At 38.3% G+C, this 20,903-nt stretch overlaps 1 protein-coding gene and 1 long non-coding RNA gene across 2 annotated transcripts; both read right to left on the bottom strand.

The window, feature by feature from the left end:
- Positions 1-7,696: 7,696 nt before the first annotated feature.
- Positions 7,697-11,123, bottom strand: LOC142345992 (uncharacterized). Its single transcript, XR_012759373.1, has 2 exons — positions 10,824-11,123; positions 7,697-8,064 (listed from the first exon to the last, which is right to left on the bottom strand). It is a non-coding gene; the product is annotated as an uncharacterized LOC142345992 (long non-coding RNA).
- Positions 11,124-11,232: 109 nt separating this feature from the next.
- LOC142345991 (uncharacterized) lies at positions 11,233-14,939 on the bottom strand. Its single transcript, XM_075398461.1, has 3 exons — positions 14,344-14,939; positions 11,854-12,169; positions 11,233-11,570 (listed from the first exon to the last, which is right to left on the bottom strand). Exons 1-3 carry the CDS (start codon positions 14,535-14,537, stop codon positions 11,283-11,285), a joined length of 798 nt encoding a protein of 265 aa, XP_075254576.1. The 5' UTR covers positions 14,538-14,939; the 3' UTR covers positions 11,233-11,282.
- Positions 14,940-20,903: the final 5,964 nt, after the last annotated feature.

The raw sequence follows: 20,903 nt of genomic DNA, 5'->3' as shown, positions 1-20,903 counted from the left end.
GCCACTTCCTTGCACTGTCAAGTTTCACGCTGAATTCTAGAACGCTGCAGGGTAAGTAAAACAAATTATTTTCTTGTGTTAGTTTTACCCGAGTTCCCTTCTAGAGTTTCATGCAGCAATTTCTTTCTCGAAAGTGAAGCTATCCCCCCACTACGTGCATCTTGAGACTGATAACTGATAAGAGGTTTGAAGAATATTCCGGCACACACAAAACATTTTTGAGTTGGCATTGGAATTCCCCAATACATGGTGGGAGTAGGAACGTAATGAATTGAAATAGACCCATCTTCCGTCTTGTCCCGAATGAAGTGAAAATTTGTCTCAAGTTGTTTGCTCCTCTTGTGCATGACGGTGTTTTGGCAAAATTTAATATAACTCTGGTTGTCCTCTCCAATTACTATTGGATGTTTCTGTTGGATGCCGAAGTCTTCCAGATGTTGTTTGAGATACAATGCTTCTTGAAATGCTGCCGCCATGCCCTGATATTCTGCTTCTGATGATGAAAGAGCATTTGTGGCCTGCTTCTTGACACCCCAGCTGAGTGCTGCTTCACGTCCGTTGAGCTTGAAGTAGTAGGCCGTCGTTGATTTTCTGTCGTTCACGTCACCAGACCAGTCTGCATCACTTTTCCCCACTAAATCATAAAGAGCTTTTTTAATGTAAGTAAGTTTTAAAACTTTTGAACTTTGAAGATATCGCAGAAGTCTTTTTCCGCACATCCATTGTTCATTGGTAGGTGCATTCATGTGTCTGGGCAGAATGTTGACTGTGAAATTGATATCTGGCCTCGTCTGTTTGGCCAGATACAGAAATGATCCAACCAAGCTTCTGTAGATCCTTTGGTCCATTTCTTCGTCTCTGTTCTGTGCTGTCTGAAGTTTCAAAATCAAATCAGCTGGAGTTCCTGAGGGTTTGCATTGATCCATTTGAAACCGCTCAAGCAATGTTTCTATGTAGCGTTCTTAGTCAACTGTGACTTTGCCCTCTTCTTGTCTGATTCTTAGACCCAGAAACAAGTGTATTCTACCTCTGTCTTCAATGTGAAATGTTGCTTCGAGTGCCTTTTTGGCATCGGAGATCACTGTCATGCTTCTTGAAGCCACTATGGTGTCGTCAAATCAGACCAAGGTGAAAGTGTGACCCTCTTTCTCTGTTGTTGCGAAAAGCAATGGTCATTCCTGCTTCTGGTGAACCCCTGTCCCAGTAGGAAGTTTGCCAGTTCCTTATACCAGTGGTTAGCTGCCTGTTTCAAACCATAAATTGAAATCTTAAGTCGGCATACTAACTTTTCTCCATCTGATCCTTGTTTTACAAACTCCTATGGCTGTTCCAGATACACTTCTTCCTCTGTTGGTGACTGCAGGAAAGCCGTCTTGACATCAAACTGGTGCATCACATGGCCCTGCTTTGCTGTTAGTTGAAGTATTATCCTGATTGTTTCTGACTTAAAAGTACGCGCCAAAGTGTCAAAGTAGTCCAGTCCTTCAATTTTTTGAAAATCTTTTGCCACATAGCGTGCTCTGTATTTGTCCACTTGACCACTGGGTCCCAATTTCACTTTGTAGACCCATTTGCCCGGTATGACATCCCTGTCTGTTGGTGGTCTCACTAGGTTCAATGTCTCGTTGTCTTGGAGTGCCTTGACCTCGTCCTTCATTGCCCGGTGCCACTGATCCCAAACGCCACCATGCCTGGCTTCGTAGACTGTTTTGGGTTCCACATAGTCATCCTCAGTCACAGCAAGATGGGTGCTGACTTCTCCAAAAAACTGCGGAACCTTCTTTCCTCGTGTCCCTCGTCTGGGCTCTGCCCTGTCCGCTTGCTCCAGTGCCTCTTCAAAGAAGCCAACTGTCGCTTACTATGAGAAGTCCTCCGTTTCACTGTCTTCCAGTGACTCCGAGACTCTGGGACTCGCTCTTGTTGCTCATAGATTCCTCATTCAGTGATGCTTCTTCTACATCGGAGGCATCTCGGCTCAGTGTCGTTTCTTGAGTGTTCACGCTCTCTGAGTCATGCCACTTCTCCTTTATTGCAGTAGATGTGCCCTGCTCCTCTTTGTTGCCATCGTCTTGATGACCATCATCTGAGTGTCAGATCCCAAGTTGCTGTGACCCCTCATCTAGTAGGTCAGACGTCTCTGTGTTGTCAAGGATTGAGCTCACTTTGGACTCCTTGATGATCACATCTCGGACTGCCATAACCTTGCGTGTGTTGGGTACGTACACCTGGTATCCGTTGTCTCCTTCAGTGTAACCCACAAACTTTCCTTCCAGTGCCTTGTGTTCAAGTTTGCTGACATCTCTGTCCCGCTTCCTCATCAAGACTGTGCAACCAAAAATAGATAGTTTACTAATTGATAGCTTAGGTTTTATACCTCGCAACAGCTCTGCTGGGCATTTTTTCTTCCCTCGTCTCACAGCCAAGTTCCTGATCCTTGCTGCGTGGAGAATTGCTGCTCCCCACATCATCTTGGGAAGACCCGAGTCAATGAGCAAGCATCTTGCCATCTCCAGCAGTGTCCTCTTTCACCTCTCAACTAACCCATTCTGTTGTGGCGTCTCTGGTATGGTCTTCTCCTGTAGAATGCCTGCATCTAAACAGTACATCTTGAACTGCTCCGAGAGAAACTCCTTCGCATCGTCTTGTCTCAGCTTCCTGGGCGTCCCAGAAACTTCGTGTTCTGGTCTGCAAACACAATGCAGAACCGGAAGCCTAACAGTGGCTCGACTCTGAAAGGTCCCATCACGTCTGTGAACACCCTCTCCAGCTTCTCTTCTGCTTGGGTCTCTGCTACTCTTGGTACTGGAGTCTTTGTGATCGTGGCCAATGCGAACACATTGCATACGTCATCGAGTCCCCCACAGTCTCTGGTGCTTTCCTGACCACATCCGCTTGATTCATATGATCCAATCGTCTGTGCCACTTCCTTGCACTGTCAAGTTTCACGCTGTTGGAACTCATCTTGAATTCTAGAACGCTGCAGGGTAAGTAGAACAAATTATTTTCTTGTGTTTGTTTTACCCGAGTTCCCTTCTAGAGTTTCATGCAGCTATTTCCTTTCTCGAAAGTGAAGCTATGTCCCCACTCCGTGCATCTTGAGACTGATAAGAGGTTTGAAGAATAGTCCGGCACACATAAAACATTTTTGAGTTGGCATTGGAATTCCCCTATGTTTGAGGGTGTGCTGATCCTCACACAACCTCCGCCCACTACTCTGGAAGTCTCTCCGTTGGGACTTCTGCACACTGAATGAATGGGCACAAAGTCCAGAAACGCATCGATGTTCGTCACTTTGTGATCTGAACAACCACTGTCCACTAGCATGCCTGATGTCTCCCACTGGGAAAGAGCTGCCCAGTATTCCTCGTCTGGTGAAGCCAAAGTTAGACCCATTGCCAATGTTTGCCTCAATCTTTTTGTCTCTTGCATGCCCTGTCTAGGTGACCTTTCTCAACACAATTGCTGCATTGTGCTGTCTCCTTCCTCCTGCGGTCCTTGGGAAAGTGTCCAGGGATCCCACACACAAAGCAGTTTCCTTTCTTGAGTCCCTTCATGAAGTCACTTTGGACTCCTTGATGATCACATCTCGGACTGCCTAACCTTGCGTGTGTTGGGTACGTACACCAGGTATCCGTTGTCTCCTTCAGTGTAACCCACAAACTTTTCTTCCAGTGCCTTGGGTTCAAGTTTGCTGACATCTCTGTCCCGCTTCCTCATCAAGACTGTGCAACCAAAAATAGATAGTTCACTAATTGAGAGCTTAGGTTTTATACCTCGCATCAGCTCTGCTGGGCATTTTTTCTTCCCTCGTCTCACAGCCAAGTTCCTGATCCTTGCTGCGTGGAGAATTGCTGCTCCCCACATCATCTTGGGAAGACCCGAGTCAATGAGCAAGCATCTTGCCATCTCCAGCAGTGTCCTCTTTCACCTCTCAACTAACCCATTCTGTTGTGGCGTCTCTGGTATGGTCTTCTCCTGTAGAATGCCTGCATCTAAACAGTACATCTTGAACAGCTCCGAGAGAAACTCCTTCGCATCGTCTTGTCTCAGCTTCCTGGGCGTCCCAGAAACTTCGGACCAGAAACTTCGTGTTCTGGTCTGCAAACACAATGCAGAACTGGAAGCCTAACAGTGGCTCGACTCTGAAAGGGCCCATCACGTCTGTGAACACCCTCTTCAGCTTCTCTTCTGCTTGGGTCTCTGCCACTCTTGGTACTGGAGTCTTTGTGATCGTGGCCAATGCGAACACATTGCATACATCATCGAGTCCCCCACAGTCTCTGGTGCTTTCCTGACCACATCCATCCGCTTGATTCATATGATCCAATCGTCTGTGCCACTTCCTTGCACTGTCAAGTTTCACGCTGTTGGAACTCATTTTGAATTCTAGAACGCTGCAGGGTAAGTAGAACAAATTATTTTCTATTGTTAGTTTTACCCGAGTTCCCTTCTAGAGTTTCAGGCAGCTATTTCCTTTCTCGAAAGTGAAGCTATGTCCCCACTCCGTGCATCTTGAGACTGATAAGAGGTTGGAAGAATAGTCCGGCACACATAAAACATTTTTGAGTTGGCATTGGAATTCCCCTATGTTTGAGGGTGTGCTGATCCTCACACAACCTCCGCCCACTACTCTGGAAGTCTCTCCGTTGGGACTTCTGCACACTGAATGAATGGGCACAAAGTCCAGAAACGCATCGATGTTCGTCACTTTGTGATCTGAACAACCACTGTCCACTAGCATGCCTGATGTCTCCCACTGGGAAAGAGCTGCCCAGTATTCCTCGTCTGGTGAAGCCAAAGTTAGACCCATTGCCAATGTTTGCCTCAATCTTTTTGTCTCTTGCATGCCCTGTCTAGGTGACCTTTCTCAACACTATTGCTGCATTGTGCTGTCTCCTTCCTCCTGCAGTCTTTGGGAAAGTGTCCAGGGATCCCACACACAAAGCAGTTTCCTTTCTTGAGTCCCTTCATGAAGTCACGCTCCACTGCCAGTGCCACTGAACCACTTTGTCCCTTGTGCCTCTGTGCTGTGCTCTCATGGAAGTTCTGCAGCCTTTTCATCAACTCTGTGACGTTCGTTGCCGGGTAAAAGCTTTCCTGTATGACAAAACTTTTATACCTCATTGGCAGTCCATTGAGGTCCAAGGCGTTGTAGAGGGTCTCTGAGACTGCTTCCCTCCCTTGCGTCTTGTAGCCTTGTGAGCAACTCCTGTCCTCTGATGAAGAAGCCATCCAAATTATCAGCATCCTCGAGCTGCATTCGAGCAAGCTGTGCCACCAAAGTCACCACTGTCGTCGTCTCCACTCTCTGAAATATCTCTTGTAAAAGCTTCCAAGCCTTTGCTCCATCTCCGATGCCAGATGGCACCACACATTGTTCCGTTTCTCCTTGATGTCTGCAATTTCCTTCTCATGTGCATCCTTCAGCACCTTGTGGTTCTTCTTTTAATCATTGCTCGCCCCAATGCCTTGGTGCAGGCACCTTGGGTTGCTCCTCTGTCCCAAGTAGTGATTTGTAGAGTCCCTTCGTCTGCAGCATTGCCACAAATCTTGTGCTCCAGATTGGAAAGTCCTGTGCCTTTCCTTTGTAGGTCAGCAGGTTAACTGTCTGTTGATCCATCGTAGTTTAAGCAGGCAAAACAGTTGTGAAAAGAAGAGGTAATATATAGAAAAGGATTATGACTGTCAACAACAAATTAGTTTTGTTTTAGAAATCAGTTTTATAACTTAGAAAATTGCTGGGCCCATAACCTGTTGGGTTATGGGTTTTCGCAAGCGGAATAAAAAGGGCTTTTAACTCATTAGAAAAATTAATTTCTCAAAATGAGAGAACAGCAAGAATGATATTTTACAGTAGAATTTAGAGATTTACAGGAGAGATCTATTTATTAGATCAAAATGTTGATTTGTTTTTCAGGTTGAAAAAAGGCTAAAGAATCAGCTGTATATTTACTCATTATCAGTGCGAGGAAGTCAAGATACAAAACTAATCTTTGCACCATAATTTACAGTGGGGGTCGCAAGGGTTACCCAATATGGTTTGCCTCTGCACATTTCCCAGAAATCAGTCGCAGGGGGTACCATAGATGGTATGCATTTACATTTTTCTAAGAATTCGTTCACTTTTCCGGTGGCATCATAATCATTCACTACATGCTGGGACGATTTTACATCAAATAATCTCACTCTAATATTAGTTATCTAGATTCACCAATTTGAAACGAATATTGATTCTAAGGACCATTTCCTGACGATTCATTTATATGAATTCTCTGATCAAAATCAATTTGCTTTTGTCTTTCTAATCTGGTAAGTTAAACTTTCTTTCTAATTCTCACTAAGTTAAAGACTTTAGTTTGACATTCATAATTATACTCTCAATATAGAAAAAAATTAAAATTTCTGCCTCAGAAATTGCACAAAACACACTTCCTGTTATATGCTGACCATGTTCGAACTTGCTTATACAATTTGCATTTTTGCGAGATCTATGTATATCTTACAAGATTTTGGAAAAAATCTTGCAAGACAACCCTGGTCTAGACCTCAACCTATGAAAAGATCAAGCTCGACCCAAAAGTGCTATGAAAAGACGTTTGCTAGACCCATGAAAAAATTTTTGGCGGACCTTAACGAGGAAGCTCGACTGTGTAATTTTGGTCAATTTGACCCCCCCCCCCCCCCCACTAAATTATTTGGCTCTTTTCATAAGTCTGGGTCTAGACTAGGGTAGCAATTACACATTAGTCCTGCTGGTTGGGTCTTTTGGGTCTGAACTATTTGGGTCTTTTTGTAAGCCGAGGTCTGGACTAGAGGAAATTTCATCACGCAACATTCTGCCAAAATCGGACAAAGTTTTGCGAGATAACCATTCGAACTCGACTGAGATGCTTCTAAAACTACAACTTTAATTTGAGTTTATTCAGATATATCATTGTCAGTCACGCTACCAGTTCTGAGCAGCTAATCACACTTCTTTTGGGGCTACTTAACGTGCTGCTGACTAACTTTGTCTGAAAAACCTGTATTTGCTATGATCACACTAATTTTGAAAAAAAATCGAGAAAATTCAATAAAAAATGTACCGTGAGTTTAATCTGCAGAGGCCTGGGAGCAAAACAAACTAAACTATTGAATACTTAGTATTTATAGTATTTATAGTAGTTGTAGGTAACTATTGAAATTTAGTTGATCTGTACTGATATATTACGATATGTCCGTGCGGGTTGAAAAGCAGCAGTCAATTTGTGTTATATCAATAAACAATAGTAAAAATTAAATTGTAATTTTCAGTTAAGTATCAAAAACACTCAATAGCCCACGAGGAAAATTTCTAGATAGCCCATGTGTTAGAAAGAAAAAAAACAAGACAACAACATTTGGTTTGGATTTGAATCACTCAGCTTAAAACTTCTGTAAATAGGGTGTCGAATAATCTAGGTTCAATATTACAGCATATAGTTTTTCTCAAATGACGCTTGAAAAAGTGCAAAAAAGTAGGTGCAAAAAAGACAAACTCTCTTTGGCCTGAGATAAAACTCAAAAAGTTTTTAATCTTTCACTCGATTTCACTGGAACGGTCGAGAGAAATAACAGTTTTTTAATCAAATTACGAAAATCGTATCTATGATTCTCATGTATAAGACGCTGTAGATAGGATGCTGCAAATAGTCAACAGTTAGTGACTAAGTGAAAATAAAAGATGATAGAATAATTAATTTATTACAGAAATATCTCGGTTTACAGAATTATCACTTATTAGAGAAATTCAGAATTAACTGCTTTTAAGTCTAAGTGACATTCTTTATCATTTTCAGTCAGCAAACGTTAAATATTTTTGAACTTCTCTGCATGACTTGAATTTTTCCATATGACCTCTAGGAAGTCCTAAATTCAGTTCAACGCCATCTCCATTTCTGGTCGGAATAATGACGCATAACTTTCCCAAAAAGGGGAAAAATGTCAGGAACTTTTGAGGAATTCCTTTTCCCAAGTTGCTTTGCCCATACCAGTCCCATTTCTTGTTCCAATTGGTGAAATTGAAAGTCGTTGGGGTGAGAAATGCTATTAAATGCAGATATTTTCCATAAGTGCCAGCAAAATTTGGATAATTATGTCCAGTTTTTCTGTCGAAGCCCCGCTCATGTAATGTATAGCTTTACCCCGCCCAATTACTGTTAATATACCATAATGGGGAGCAATATGGGGAAGGAGGGTTATCAAATGACCGATCCATTTTCTTTCAAAAATTCTAAATTTTTAAAAACACAATTAGCGTAAATAAAAACATCTTGCGCTCGAGTAGTGGTTAAAAAAGTATCGGAATAAAACGCAAACACTTTCTGTTTTACTAATCTGTTTTATTAACACGTAGAACTCCAATGCCTACCAAGCTGTTCAACATCAATTTTGAGATATATACCAAAAAAGTCAAATGTTTATGCTAATTGCGAACGCAAAATGCAATTTGTTTTAATACGTTCGGGCAAATGACACAATTTTCAAGCTCATATTTCCACTCAAAAAGGGAAAGAACTTAATTTTGCTGCTTCTTTCCATTTTTAATTGAGGTGTTTATTAGAGAACTAAAAAGAAAAGAACTTAATTCGAACAATTAAGAAATGGCTCGTTATAGTAATAATAAATCGTTTTTAAGATAGATTAGCAAAAAAAATCAAAATAAAATATGCAGTGGAGAAAATCATCAACATTATTGATACGTCCGGTTTTTTCACCACTACTTGGTCAATCCCCTATCCATTCATCCCTCTATCATTTCAATCCGATTTTAATCCTTTAAATGATTTGTACTATGCTGTAATTTGGGACTATCTATAATCATTTAGCCATATCTCAGCGGCTCGTAAAACGATATGAAACTGTCGCAACTGGACATGAGATTACATTATCCGCCTATTTTCCGCTAATTTATCAGAAAACACGTTTGTAATGTCGATGGAATAATTGCGGGGTGAAAAACAGGGAGTAAAATTATGTTTTGTTAAGATACGCGGTGTCAAAAGAATCCGAGCAAAAAAAGTCGAAACAATTATTAGGTATCGAGAAGAATCAAGAAATCAAAACACTACAAAACACAAACCTGCTTCTAAAAACGACCACTGCAAAATGAACATATGAATTTGAAATTGTCCAAAAAATCAAATTAAATTGTTTTAGAAAACTATATCCTAAAAATATAAATCAATTTTGGAACACTTTAATCGTGTGAGCCTTGGATTTGACCAACGCTCAATATTAGAAACATATCTGTTCTCTACGATAAAGTCCAAAAAAATTTTTTCTCGAAAATCTAGTTTTACAGTTTTTTAATGTTTTTCTTCCGAAAAAAAAAAACGTTTTTCTTAGAAAATTGAGAATGAGTTCAACCAGAAAGAACTTGCACTAAGTTAAACTATTAGTCTGGTATCTAGTAGTCTAACATTTTTGTCCGAAACATTTTATGTCAAATTTTATAAAATTAAATAATCAACCGTGAATATCTTCGACTGAGTTGAACTGCCAAATGAACTCTTTTTAAACTGGTGCCATTTGCCAAACTTACCGGAAACTAACAATTTTTCAAACTCCTCTCCAATTGGGTGATTTCACACAAGTTTTGAATAAAAACTTGACCTAGTCTACATCTCACATCTTTGGGGCAAACCTAATGAAATTGTTTTTGCCAGGGTTGTTCTGATCAGATGCAATCACTTTGATCAAAAACGTGATTTTAAGCGCACAAAAAACTAACCGGAAACAACTTCGAACACACGCAAACCTGATCAGCTGGCATTCAAGAGCGTTAAAGTTTGATCTGAGGTCGCTTCAAATCCATCAAAATAGACCACTTTGAGCGCAGAAACAAACAGAAAACGGCACTTAAATTTTGTCCAATTTTTTTCTTAAGAGTTGTGCTGCTTTAAACAGATAGCAAACCAATGTTCAAAAACCAAAAGGCAAATATACAACCCTAAAAACATACGATTCGGGCGATACATGATCTTGAAAAGAACACTATGCAGAGCAATCTAATGCCGTATCCCATGTAAAAAATGATAATCGTTCCGATCAGAAATAATTTCAAGGGCAAAATAGTGTGATCAGATGCGGTTTCGAACGCACAATAGTCTGGTCTGCCTTAACCTGGATACCCTCTGAACAAGGGTTGCTTGAAAATTTGCATGGATAAAGGCCTTAAACTTGTCTGATCAACGTTCATGATGCTCTGTGACGATCTGATCAGAGTTCACGATGGTCTGGGATGGTCTGATCAGAGCTCAAGATTCTCTACGACGGTCTGAACAGAGCTCACGATGGTCTGTGACAGTCTGAACAGAGCTCACGATGGTCTGCGACGGTCTGATCAGAGCTCACGATGCTTTGCGACGGTCTGATCAGAGCTCACGATTCTCTACAACGGTCTGAACAGAGCTCACGATGGTCTGCGACAGTCTGAACAGAGCTCACGATGGTCTGCGACGGTCTGATCAGAGCTCACGATGCTTTGCGACGGTCTGATCAGAACTCACGATTCTCTACAACGGTCTGATCAGAGCTCACGATTCTCTACGACGGTCTAATCAGAGCTCACGATTCTCTACGACGGTCTGAACAGAGCTCACGATGGTCTGCGACGGTCTGATCAGTAGTCATATCGATTTGAAACCTCAACCTTTATACCAGAAAAAAATAATCATAGCATTATTTATAAATTCGCGCTAAAACAGTGTAAAATTTTCCTGGATTAGAGAACAGTTTTATGTTTCCACGGGTCGATGTAATATTTACAAGCTTGCAAATGTCGCATGGAAAATACTGCTCACCAAAAAACTGGAAATACTCCAATTGAGACAGCCTGTCAATACATGACTGGACAAACGTTTCATTATGTTGCAAAATACTCTTTCTGCAACTCAATGCCACATCGAACAACGAACATGTTTCTACGCTCTCCTTCGTATAATTGCACGTTGATAGCAGGAACATGTTGCCGAAGTATGTTTCTGGGATTTTTTGCTCCCGCTTCTGTCGCAAATCAACACCTATGCTTAATGGGTACCCAGTCACAGTTTTGTCTTCCGGGCTCGTTTGAACGTACGCTTTGTGGAGCAAAGCTGTAACGCATCGGATCTGTTTCTTTATTGCCGTACATAGTAATGGGTTTTTCCCATTATAGAACACTCATCGGACTTTTGCTTTCTAGGCGCTTGAGCACGGTTGTTTTGGTAAAATAGAAATCAATTAGTCCTTCACCTATAATTTTTGACCACGCTAGCAAAATTTTATGTTGCGTCTGAAAAAAAACAGATCCCTATTAGGCAGTCGTTTGTTGACGGAGTTATTCCGGATAGCCTGATTTCTGCTTTTTGGTTTTCGGAAGCTAAATCGTAAACATCGTTTTTGAGTCTACCCAATTCTGATCGGCTAATGTGAGCAGATGTTGTATCCATCGTATCTCTAGCTGGCGGGCGAAAGACTGGCGCATCTTGGAAAGGCACAAGTTCTGGGTGATCAAACAGGGGCGGTTTACCAGAGGGTTTGAAAAAGTCGAGCCGTGATTGTTCGTTGACCTGAAAATACCCGGAAGCCAAAATTGATTACAAAAAATTGAAAAAAAAACAACGTGAGAATTTTCATTATGTAACAATGCGATAAAAGCCTATTGTGCGTTACGTGTTAAAAATAACTGGAAAGTCGATTACAAGGATTTCATATTTTTCAAGAATTCATATAGATCATACAAGATTAAGTATTTTCTTGGACAAGGGTTATTCTGCAAACTCGTTCTTTGTCCCGTTATTTATCAATGTCTTTGATATTTCTCCGCATGGCATAGAGTTCTACAATACTGACCTTTTCATAATGATAAGATCCAATCATAGCATGTGACGAGAAATCGGCGACTAGAAGAAAACAAGAATGAAGATCAGCCATCATGTGATTCACATCAAACTGAAGAACCATGCCCGAATCGTCGGCAAGATTTTGGATTGTGACTAAAAGCAGAACGTTCGAAAACGCCTCGTTATTTCTGAGGAAATGTTCGGAGCATAAATTGTAATTAAAATTTCTCGATTTGAGTTCTCCAATCGATAGTTGCGAAGATTCCATGAAGTTGATAATGGCACCTTCGTTAGTCAGTTTTATGGCTTTTTGATCAGCCGAGAATCTGAAACAAAAATGTGCATTGAAATTAGTTTTTAAGCAATCCAGTGTAAAAAAAGATCCGCCCGGATCGAAGTGTCAGACTAAAATGGCCTTAAAATGTAAGAATTGTGGTGAATGCAAAGAATGACTGCAAAAAATGTAATTTTAGCACTCAATCCGTTGAAAACGATTAAATTGAAAGCTTCAGAGCTAAATGCTAAGCATCGTACATTAACTCACCGGTAAAAAAATCACATCAAATCTTTTTGCGACGAATTTTTGAAGGACTTGCGATTTTTAGCGGTGAATCTTTTTTCACCGTTTCTTGTTGGTAGCGGTTAACTATTCTTTTCACGGCTTAAGCGGTGAAAATAAAAAAACTCACTGATGAAAATTGTAAGTTTTATATAAATTTACCTCTAAAGAACGCAAATCACACAAAATTTTAACTTAAATGTTTTTCATAAAGAGGAATGAATCTGATTTAATTTTGAACGAAATTTTATAGAAGTAAGTGACAAGTGCCGCAGTGGAAGAAGAAGAAGAAGAAGAAGAAGAAGAAGAAGAAGAAGAAGAAGAAGAAGAAGAAGAAGAAGAAGAAGAAGAAGAAGTGGTTGACATGCAGGAGGTCAGAAGTTCAAGCCCGTCTACGGAAGTTTCTATTTGGGAAAAATTCCGTTGAATGTGGTGAAAAAAAATATTTTACCGCTTCAAACCTCATATCTTACAACTTTGAGCGCATTCATCGCTAAGAATGCAGCGCTTTGTGAGATTAAGTTTTTCCACCGCTTTTCTCAGCAATCGTTACACCATTTTTCAACAAAAACTCAACCCCGGCGATCGTATTGATATTTAATATTTTTTAAGGAATCGACGGATGGCTAGAAGTAGAAGAGTTGTGCGAAATATGCTGGAGGTTTGATGTTACAAGCCAAGTTCTCAGGGTTAAAAAGTTTTTGACATTCTTCTTCGTATTTCTAAAACATCGACATTTTTTGTCTTTTCGATAGAAAATTAGGCTCCGAATGTCAAAATCTATCGTCCTATTTTTCTTTTTCGTCGAAATGGAGAACGTGATAAATGTGCTCGAAAGCTGCGAGATAATCAAAAAAGCGCCAGCGTTACAAAATATACAAAATTTTGCTTATAATAAAAAAGAAAACTCCTAAACCACTTACTTTGATGTGAACGGGTGTGGAATGTGTTAAGTAGGGAGTTTGAAATACTGAAAACTTGATAAGCAAAAAAATTGGAAAAAAATGAAATTATGTATATAATGATTTCCGAGCAGATTAAATGGATATTTAAGCACGATATACCTTCTGATAATTTTCAGTAGTATATTTCAGTTGCAGTATTAGCAAGTTCACATAGTCGTCAATTGTTTTTAGCTGAACAACAGATGCCTCGATTAAGAATAAGTAAGTATTGACAAATATCACAATTATTGATCTTGGATAACTTTATTGTTGTTTCAACTATGAAAAACATGAAAACTTTCATTTTTGTCTCCGAGCGGCTTTGCCAATCTTATTTGAATCTTTATAGGTTAAAAGTGAGAATTCCGGTAAGCGTATTGATCATTTAAAAGCCAATCGGACGAGATCAAAATACTTCAACGTTGAGTGGCCAATTGTAGGGAACTCTGAATACGCGTTTTCTGAATTCTCTCAAAAAGTTGATAAAAATTCTAATGAAGAAAAAAGAAAACTGATAAATATCATAATGACGCTTTTAGACAAACGGTGAGAAAAAAATTACAGTGACAAGTTGAATCTAAAACCTGCGGCTTTAATGTGATTATCTAATTGTCCAGGGGAATTGTTTTCCAAGGTTGATCAAAGTTAGGAAATTTGGTGAAGGCGTACTACGGCACAGCATAAGTCTTAGAAGAAAAACGTACCACATTTTTTGCCCAGTTTACCACGCTGGCGTACAATACAACCACATATAGTCATATTACGGTGGGCGATGGAAAGTGAAAAATTCACTTTGAGACTATAATTTTTTCATAACAAGTATTCAATTTCATACATTTCATCTCAGTGAGAAAATTTTGATTAGAAAATATTTAACTGTTTTTGAACTCATCAGAAAACTTCCAATTTGCAAAAAAAATCAACTCTGCAAATTTAGCCAAACGACTGGATTTAGCTCCGACCATAATTGGATCCAAATTTAATTGCAAATGCCAACCTTCCGGTAACTTCTGGATAGCGGTCGGCAATTTTCTGCAGCGCCTCTTCCAGAGTTTCTTCAGAAATGACGTAGTCGTAGAAAAATGTCAGATTTATAGGCATGGATGAAACAATCCGGTCGCCAACCGATAATTTTGATTCAGAATCAACATCGAAAATATCGGTATTCGCTTTGACAAAAACCGTTCTCATTTTAAAGCAACTTCGTTAATGAAATAAGTCAGTTAAGATTTGGTTATATACTAGCAAATGAACAATATGATACTAACAATTAATTAAAATTGTGGAGTGACCTTAACTGATAATTGAGTCATGTATGATATCAATTGAATGCTTAACCCCCATTCCATTTTGACCCGAGTTCATACCGCCATTACATACCGCTAAATTAAAAATAGCACATGGATGGAAGGGGGGTAACTGTTTTATGAACTCAAGATTAGGGGGAGGGTGTAAATTAAATTGACCGGATTAATTAGGGCATATCTTTCGAATAGAGGCGCCACTCAAAAATTATTAAGTCTCCGTGTTTTTGAAAAGGTCAAATAAACTCAGATTAGTCAAACATGATTTCGATAGAGACATTATGATCAAAGAGTTTAAGAGTTTCTTAATTTTATCTTCAATTGAGTTCGAATTTATCTTCAAAGTCAAAGAATCTAATTAAATAACTCTTCCGCAAGATCGGCTGAGATCAAGTCAAATTTAGTTCTTATTTTGGGCGTCAGGTCATAATACTCGAAGCAAAATTAGCCGATGTACCAGAATACCCAAAGATTTCTCTATATATATTATACCCTATATCTAAAATTAGTACAGACTGTTTTTATATAAAAATTATGGCAAATTTAGATAAATCTTATGTAACTAACACGGCCATACGCCTAAGCATGCCTTGGAATTGAAAAAATTATATCAGCAAAACATGAGATCAAATTAGCAGATAAATTAATTTGCTACTAATTTGCAATACAACTAAATCGCAATTAGAACATAGAGAGCAAACCAAACATATTTCCGTGTTATTGGGTAATGAAGCATTGGGTTTTTCTCACACAGATTGCATTACCTTTTCTTTATCTTGGATAAAATGACATGTAATCTTTATTTATTTTTAGCATATTCCTCCTCCTAAATATCTAAATATGGGGATAAAATATTTTCTTCCTTAAAATTATGATAAGGATATCAAAGTCTTCCTTATAAATATTAGAACATAGAATTGTTTTCCTTCTAAATATGGCGCCCTTGTAGAAGTATCGTCCCCAATTCAACTGTTAATCTAAAAAAAAACTGGTGAAAGCATTTAAAAATTTTGCCGAGATCATTAATATTCTCTATATAACTTCGCCAGAAGCCGACTTTTCAAGTTTCGAGTTATGGTTACGATCTCCATTAATGCGTGGAAGTTGGCCATCTTGAGTAAAAAAAATGCAACGCGGCACTTGTGCGATTGAGACCTGAACAATCCTGGGTAGTACTATATTTTTTTGTCACGATTATTGCACATCTAGAGGCTATCAAGTGCTAAGCTAAAATATCTGTTGTTTGAAAAAACCACGAATTCGAGGTTACGAGATGTTTTCTGAATTTAAAAGCGATCAGTTAATTTTATTTTTCATGATGCAATCGTTATATTGAACAAATGCTGACTAGTTTTGGCAAAATAGGGTGACAGTTTTTTATGCGCTGATTCGCTAAATGACAAAAAATGGACATTTTCAATTTGAAATCTATAGACAAAAATGTTAATAATTTTTGTGTAGATTATTAAATTTGAGGTAAAATGACAGATGTGACAAAAGTAATACAAAGTATTTACGTTTTAATTTATCAAATGCGGAGACAAATTTCTAATATGAGAAACCTTTTGACCATGTGTCTTAGTTGGCTAGCTGCTGACGTTAATTGACCGGACCAATTTAGAAATTCGGAGCTAGAAAAGAACAAAAATTAAGGTAAAAAAATATCACCAATTTCTCATTGAAGAACATTACTGAATTGATCTTTGTGCATTTTGAGGTTATTATCTCAAAACAATGGCAATAATTTACAAACTCACATTTGAAGAGCACATAGACAAATTTACATTTGAAGAGCACATAACCAATACATTTCGATTTTAAATCAAACAAAGAAATATCTGCTGAGAGAATTATTTCTGAAAATTTATAAACAAAACGTTCAACCACAGTATCAATACGGAGTTCTATTACATGGCACGGCAAACAAACGTGTTCTTGGAAGACTACAACATCAACACAACTTCCTAATCAGAAAAGTTTTTGGGTTCCCAAAACAAAGAAGTTCGTAGTTGTAGATCAAAAAACAAATTCTATGAATATTTGAGCTCCACGTGTTTGATCTTCTGAAACTTTTATCAAAAGCAATTAGAATAGAACGTCCTTGTGCATCTGTAAACTCGTTTATAACTGACAAGGAAATTGACAAATCTTTTGACACTGAACGAAAAATCAAAACGATACCTCTCATAGAAAAATTATCACGCAAGAAACGAAAACTAATTCCAGTTCGATTGACACTACTCTACAAAAGCCTATCCACTCTTGACTTTGATATGAAAAAAAGTTTGAGAAACTGCAAAGAAAAGAATTTGAAAAAACTGCTACACTCTTTCTTGAACAATTACATAATCGATTTCGATTTTTTTTAAAAAACTTGTATTTGTAGTATGCTCGATATCAGAGAAAGTTTAAAACTTTTTGTAAAGTTAAATTCAGTTAGATAGTTGGTGCGTGGTTTATTAAACCCCTTTTTTCCTGTTCCTCTTGAATGGTCTCAGTATAAGTAACTAAATAAATTTAGGGCATTTAATCTGATTTTGAATAGCTCTGAGTCGGTGCTGCAACAAGCAAATTGCCTCCTAGCATTCGTTCAGTACAACACTTTCTACTCTTAAATGTTAAGATTATTCGAAGCTTGACTATTTTATTATCATTATATATTATTATAAATAGTTCTTGTAAATGTATTTTCTCCGTTGGAGTTGGTTGCATAAACATATAACTAATGAGAAAAAAACTGATCAATTTTTTTTCTTTGTAAGTTCGCAAGACGCCGATTTTCCAAATGTTGACTTGTGGCTAGGTTATCCATTATTGCGGGGCAGTGGGTTATCTTAAGTCAAAGCTGCAACGCGACACTTGTACGATTGATAACGAAGGGCAGGCAGGGTTTAAACGCTAGCGATACGTAGTTATAGATCGATTAAATAGTCAATCGCGGTTAAATTATAAAGGATTAAGAAATATCGAACCGTTCAGCCAAATGGGCTACTCTGTTTATAATTCAATAAAAGAAAAGATAGAGCAGATATTCAATTTGAAGTAACCGTCAAACATTTTTCTTTGTTTTGACTGTGTTTTTCTGTGTTTTCTGGAAGTTGACTGTGTCTTGGAATTCTAACGAAATCACTTGACATCGTAAATCGTCTTTTAATACAAAACTGCAACTGCTGGTTGCTCACTTTGTCTCGTCAGGATAGTGAAAATGCTTTCTCACTATTGACATTATAATCTCATTTTCAAATATTTCTGAAAATGAGATTTTTAAAAACATTTGGAACATCTCTTCCAGAGCAAGTTTTTCTCAATATTTCCAACGTATAGAATTTGCAACGTATAGACCGACAGAATTACTTAGGTATCAAAGTAGGATGTATGCCAAAAAATTACTGTTGAGATAATCATACAAGCAAATTCCTGCTCTTAATCTCAAACATAACCGACTAACGTCGAAATAATATCTCTCATACGACTGAGGAGCGGCTGATTTCGGTAGTAGCCAGCTGTAGCTTAGATGTTAGCATTGAGGGTGTGGGGAGGTGTCTTGAAAGTGGATCTCAGAAGAAAGTGGGGTCAAGCCGAACATAGCTGCTGCTAGGGAGGCTAGATTTAACTTAATTGAGGGGAGGCGTGAGCATTAACGTGTGTCGTACTCTATTTTATTAGAGTAGTGATTCGTGGTGCGAGTATGCGTAGAAATTATTACTTAGTGATTCGCGGTGCAAAATCTGAACAAAATATGAAAGGCAAATAAATGAACTAAATTTAGGGCACCATATAAGATATACTGCATCAAACAAATTAATGAATAAAGATACATCAGGTATCACAACGTGTAATGAGCGCTGATGAGGGCAAGCATGCGGTGTTACGAATGCGGTGAGGATGATGTGGTTGGGGAGTTTGAGTGGGAAGGGTTCAATTTCTAAGAACCCCAATTTACATCTTCAATTTATCTGTTTTAAAGTTTCGGTGATTTGCAAACTTTGGGACCATTGAGACGTACAGCTCTGACACAACCTAATGACCTCGGGCCGCGATGAAAGGTCGAGTGATCAAACCGAAAAGTTGGATGTACAAATAAATGCATCAGAGAAAGAACAGCAGAACCAATAAATTATTACAAACTTCGTTTGAGAGCGATTAATACATTACCACTAATGTTCCGAGAATTGTCCTCAAACGCAAGACCGTGGCATGTTTTAATTCTAGCGTGCGTCGAGGAGCTTTTAGCGTAGTAAGACGTTTTAGATTTTTCTTGAGACCACAACTAAGAGGCGCGTAGTATATTAGGCAAAAGCTCGATTAGAACGTTTAAAATGTCGAAATTAATGGACATTTTTCAACAAGCAAAAAGTCGAAAATATGCGAAAACAGTAAACAAATAAACAAGAATAGTAACATCTTCGAAAGTGTTGACAGTAAAAACAAACGTTGTTCCAATACATAAGTTCCAATACATTAAGTTTACTAAGTAAGTTAATATGTTTTAACCCATAATAAGTTTTTAGTCGAAACTTTTGCATTGATGCATTTCCAGATCCAGTTGAATGGTGGCTGAGAATTTCGTTCAAATTTAAAGCATTACGGCACTTTTTGTTTCTTCAATTCCTGAATAATTAATCAAACAGAAACGTTTTCTTGCCTTTTTCTGTTCCGTAAACTAACGCAGTACCCAAATTTGGCTCCCGATTGTAGCGCTCCACAAAGTGAAATTTTAATACTCTAAATCGCTCGCTCTTCAAGCCATTTATCTCTTCAAGTTTTTTTGGTGAACTGCATACTTACAGACCATTGAGTCGTAAGGCTCTAAGAGAACTTCATGCCCTCAGGTTTCTAACTGCTTATCAGGTTTTTGAGCAAGAAAAGACAAAAGATCAGAAAAAAGTTATAGAACGAATAATCGCATAACAATGACCAGCAGGACTAACTTATTTCCGACACTTCGTTTGAAAGCAATTGAACAAACATAGCCGCCAGATTGCCGGAAAATAGGCGCGATGGACGCTTGTGGCCTACCACGAATTGAAACAACTAAAGAGATAAGATTGACAGATCGACCTCCAGCTTTAATAGACCACTAGATTTTTTGGGTTAGATTCGGACTGTCATTTTTATGAGACACATTTGCTCTAAAAGGAAAAAGCCCTAATTGACCATTTTTAAAATTGATAATTGATATTAAAACTCAAGACTCTACTACTCAGGAATTAGGGCATATAAGTTGGGCATATATATTGGGGCACACTATTGACCTTCAATTAGTAAATATTCCTTAAAATTTAAAGTTACATAAGTGAGTTCAGAAGTCATTTTTTAATTGATGATAGTCACGCAATTGACCTAAAAGCAGAAATGATGTCACGAACAAAATTTAAATGCAAAGCAGTCAAATGCACTGAAGTAATTGAAAAAGTCAATTCCAAGAAGTCAAGGTAAGACTAAACAAAAATCTGTTAGAAGTTAATTACATAGCGGGACAATTCCTGACGTACAATTCAAAGAATTTTCATAGACTAAACGAAAAATAGACATAGAACGGCCAATGAGTGAATTGGAAAAACCATTTCAAAAAAATCAGATCAAAAAATTAAACATAGCTAGCAGAAAATAGCCTGCAATAGCTTTGTAGATCTGAAGTCTGAAAAAAAACAGTAAAAAAGACCGACCAAAAAAATTCGCCTTTTTATTGAAGGCTGATAAGTTATATTTTGATTAAAAATCTGTACTAGTTTTTGCTGCCTCTATTAGCTGCTCTCAAATAACCTTCATTTAGAGTGACGCATACCAATTTGACCTTATCTCTTTGAATCAAAAAGTCAAATTCTGAGTGAGGAAGTCATTTTTGAGAGCGAGGTAAGTCTAGTGTGACCAAAAATTTATTTACGCGATTAAACAAAAAAATTGCTCTACTAAGAGCAAAAAATGACGTCACGCACGCACTTCAATTGAAATTGCATGAACGAATGAACAAAAGCATATTTGTAGTGGTTGTGACGTCATATGGTCTAACAAAAATCGCGCTGCGACAAAACAGGAGAAGGCCAATAATAGCCTCAGCTATCGCTGTGCGGCTCTTAAAAAAAACTAAAGCTCAATGTCAAAATGCCGCATGTGAACAAAAACCACTAGCGAGAAAAATAAATTCGGTTCAAACAAATAACTAGGACTAGAATGAACTAAGAATAGATTGGGGAAACCATTTGGACAAAATCCGATCCAAAAAATCGAAAAAAACAGTAAACATAGCCGG

This window comes from Convolutriloba macropyga, chromosome 9 (genome assembly GCF_964194025.1).
Source record: "Convolutriloba macropyga chromosome 9, txConMacr16.3, whole genome shotgun sequence".
Classification (NCBI taxonomy): domain Eukaryota; kingdom Metazoa; phylum Xenacoelomorpha; order Acoela; family Convolutidae; genus Convolutriloba; species Convolutriloba macropyga.
The sequence above is the reverse complement of the archived record's forward strand: the minus strand, read 5'-3'. Positions and strand labels throughout refer to the sequence as shown.

Coding starts and splice junctions, on each gene's coding strand:
- LOC142345991 (XM_075398461.1), bottom strand. CDS start 14,537: ATGAGAACGGTTTTTGTCAAAGCGAATACCGATATTTTCGATGTTGAT. Junction 12,170..14,343: donor TATCCAGAAGTTACCGGAAG/GTTGGCATTTGC, acceptor TTTTTGTTTCAG/ATTCTCGGCTGATCAAAAAG. Junction 11,571..11,853: donor GATCTTATCATTATGAAAAG/GTCAGTATTGTA, acceptor GGGTATTTTCAG/GTCAACGAACAATCACGGCT.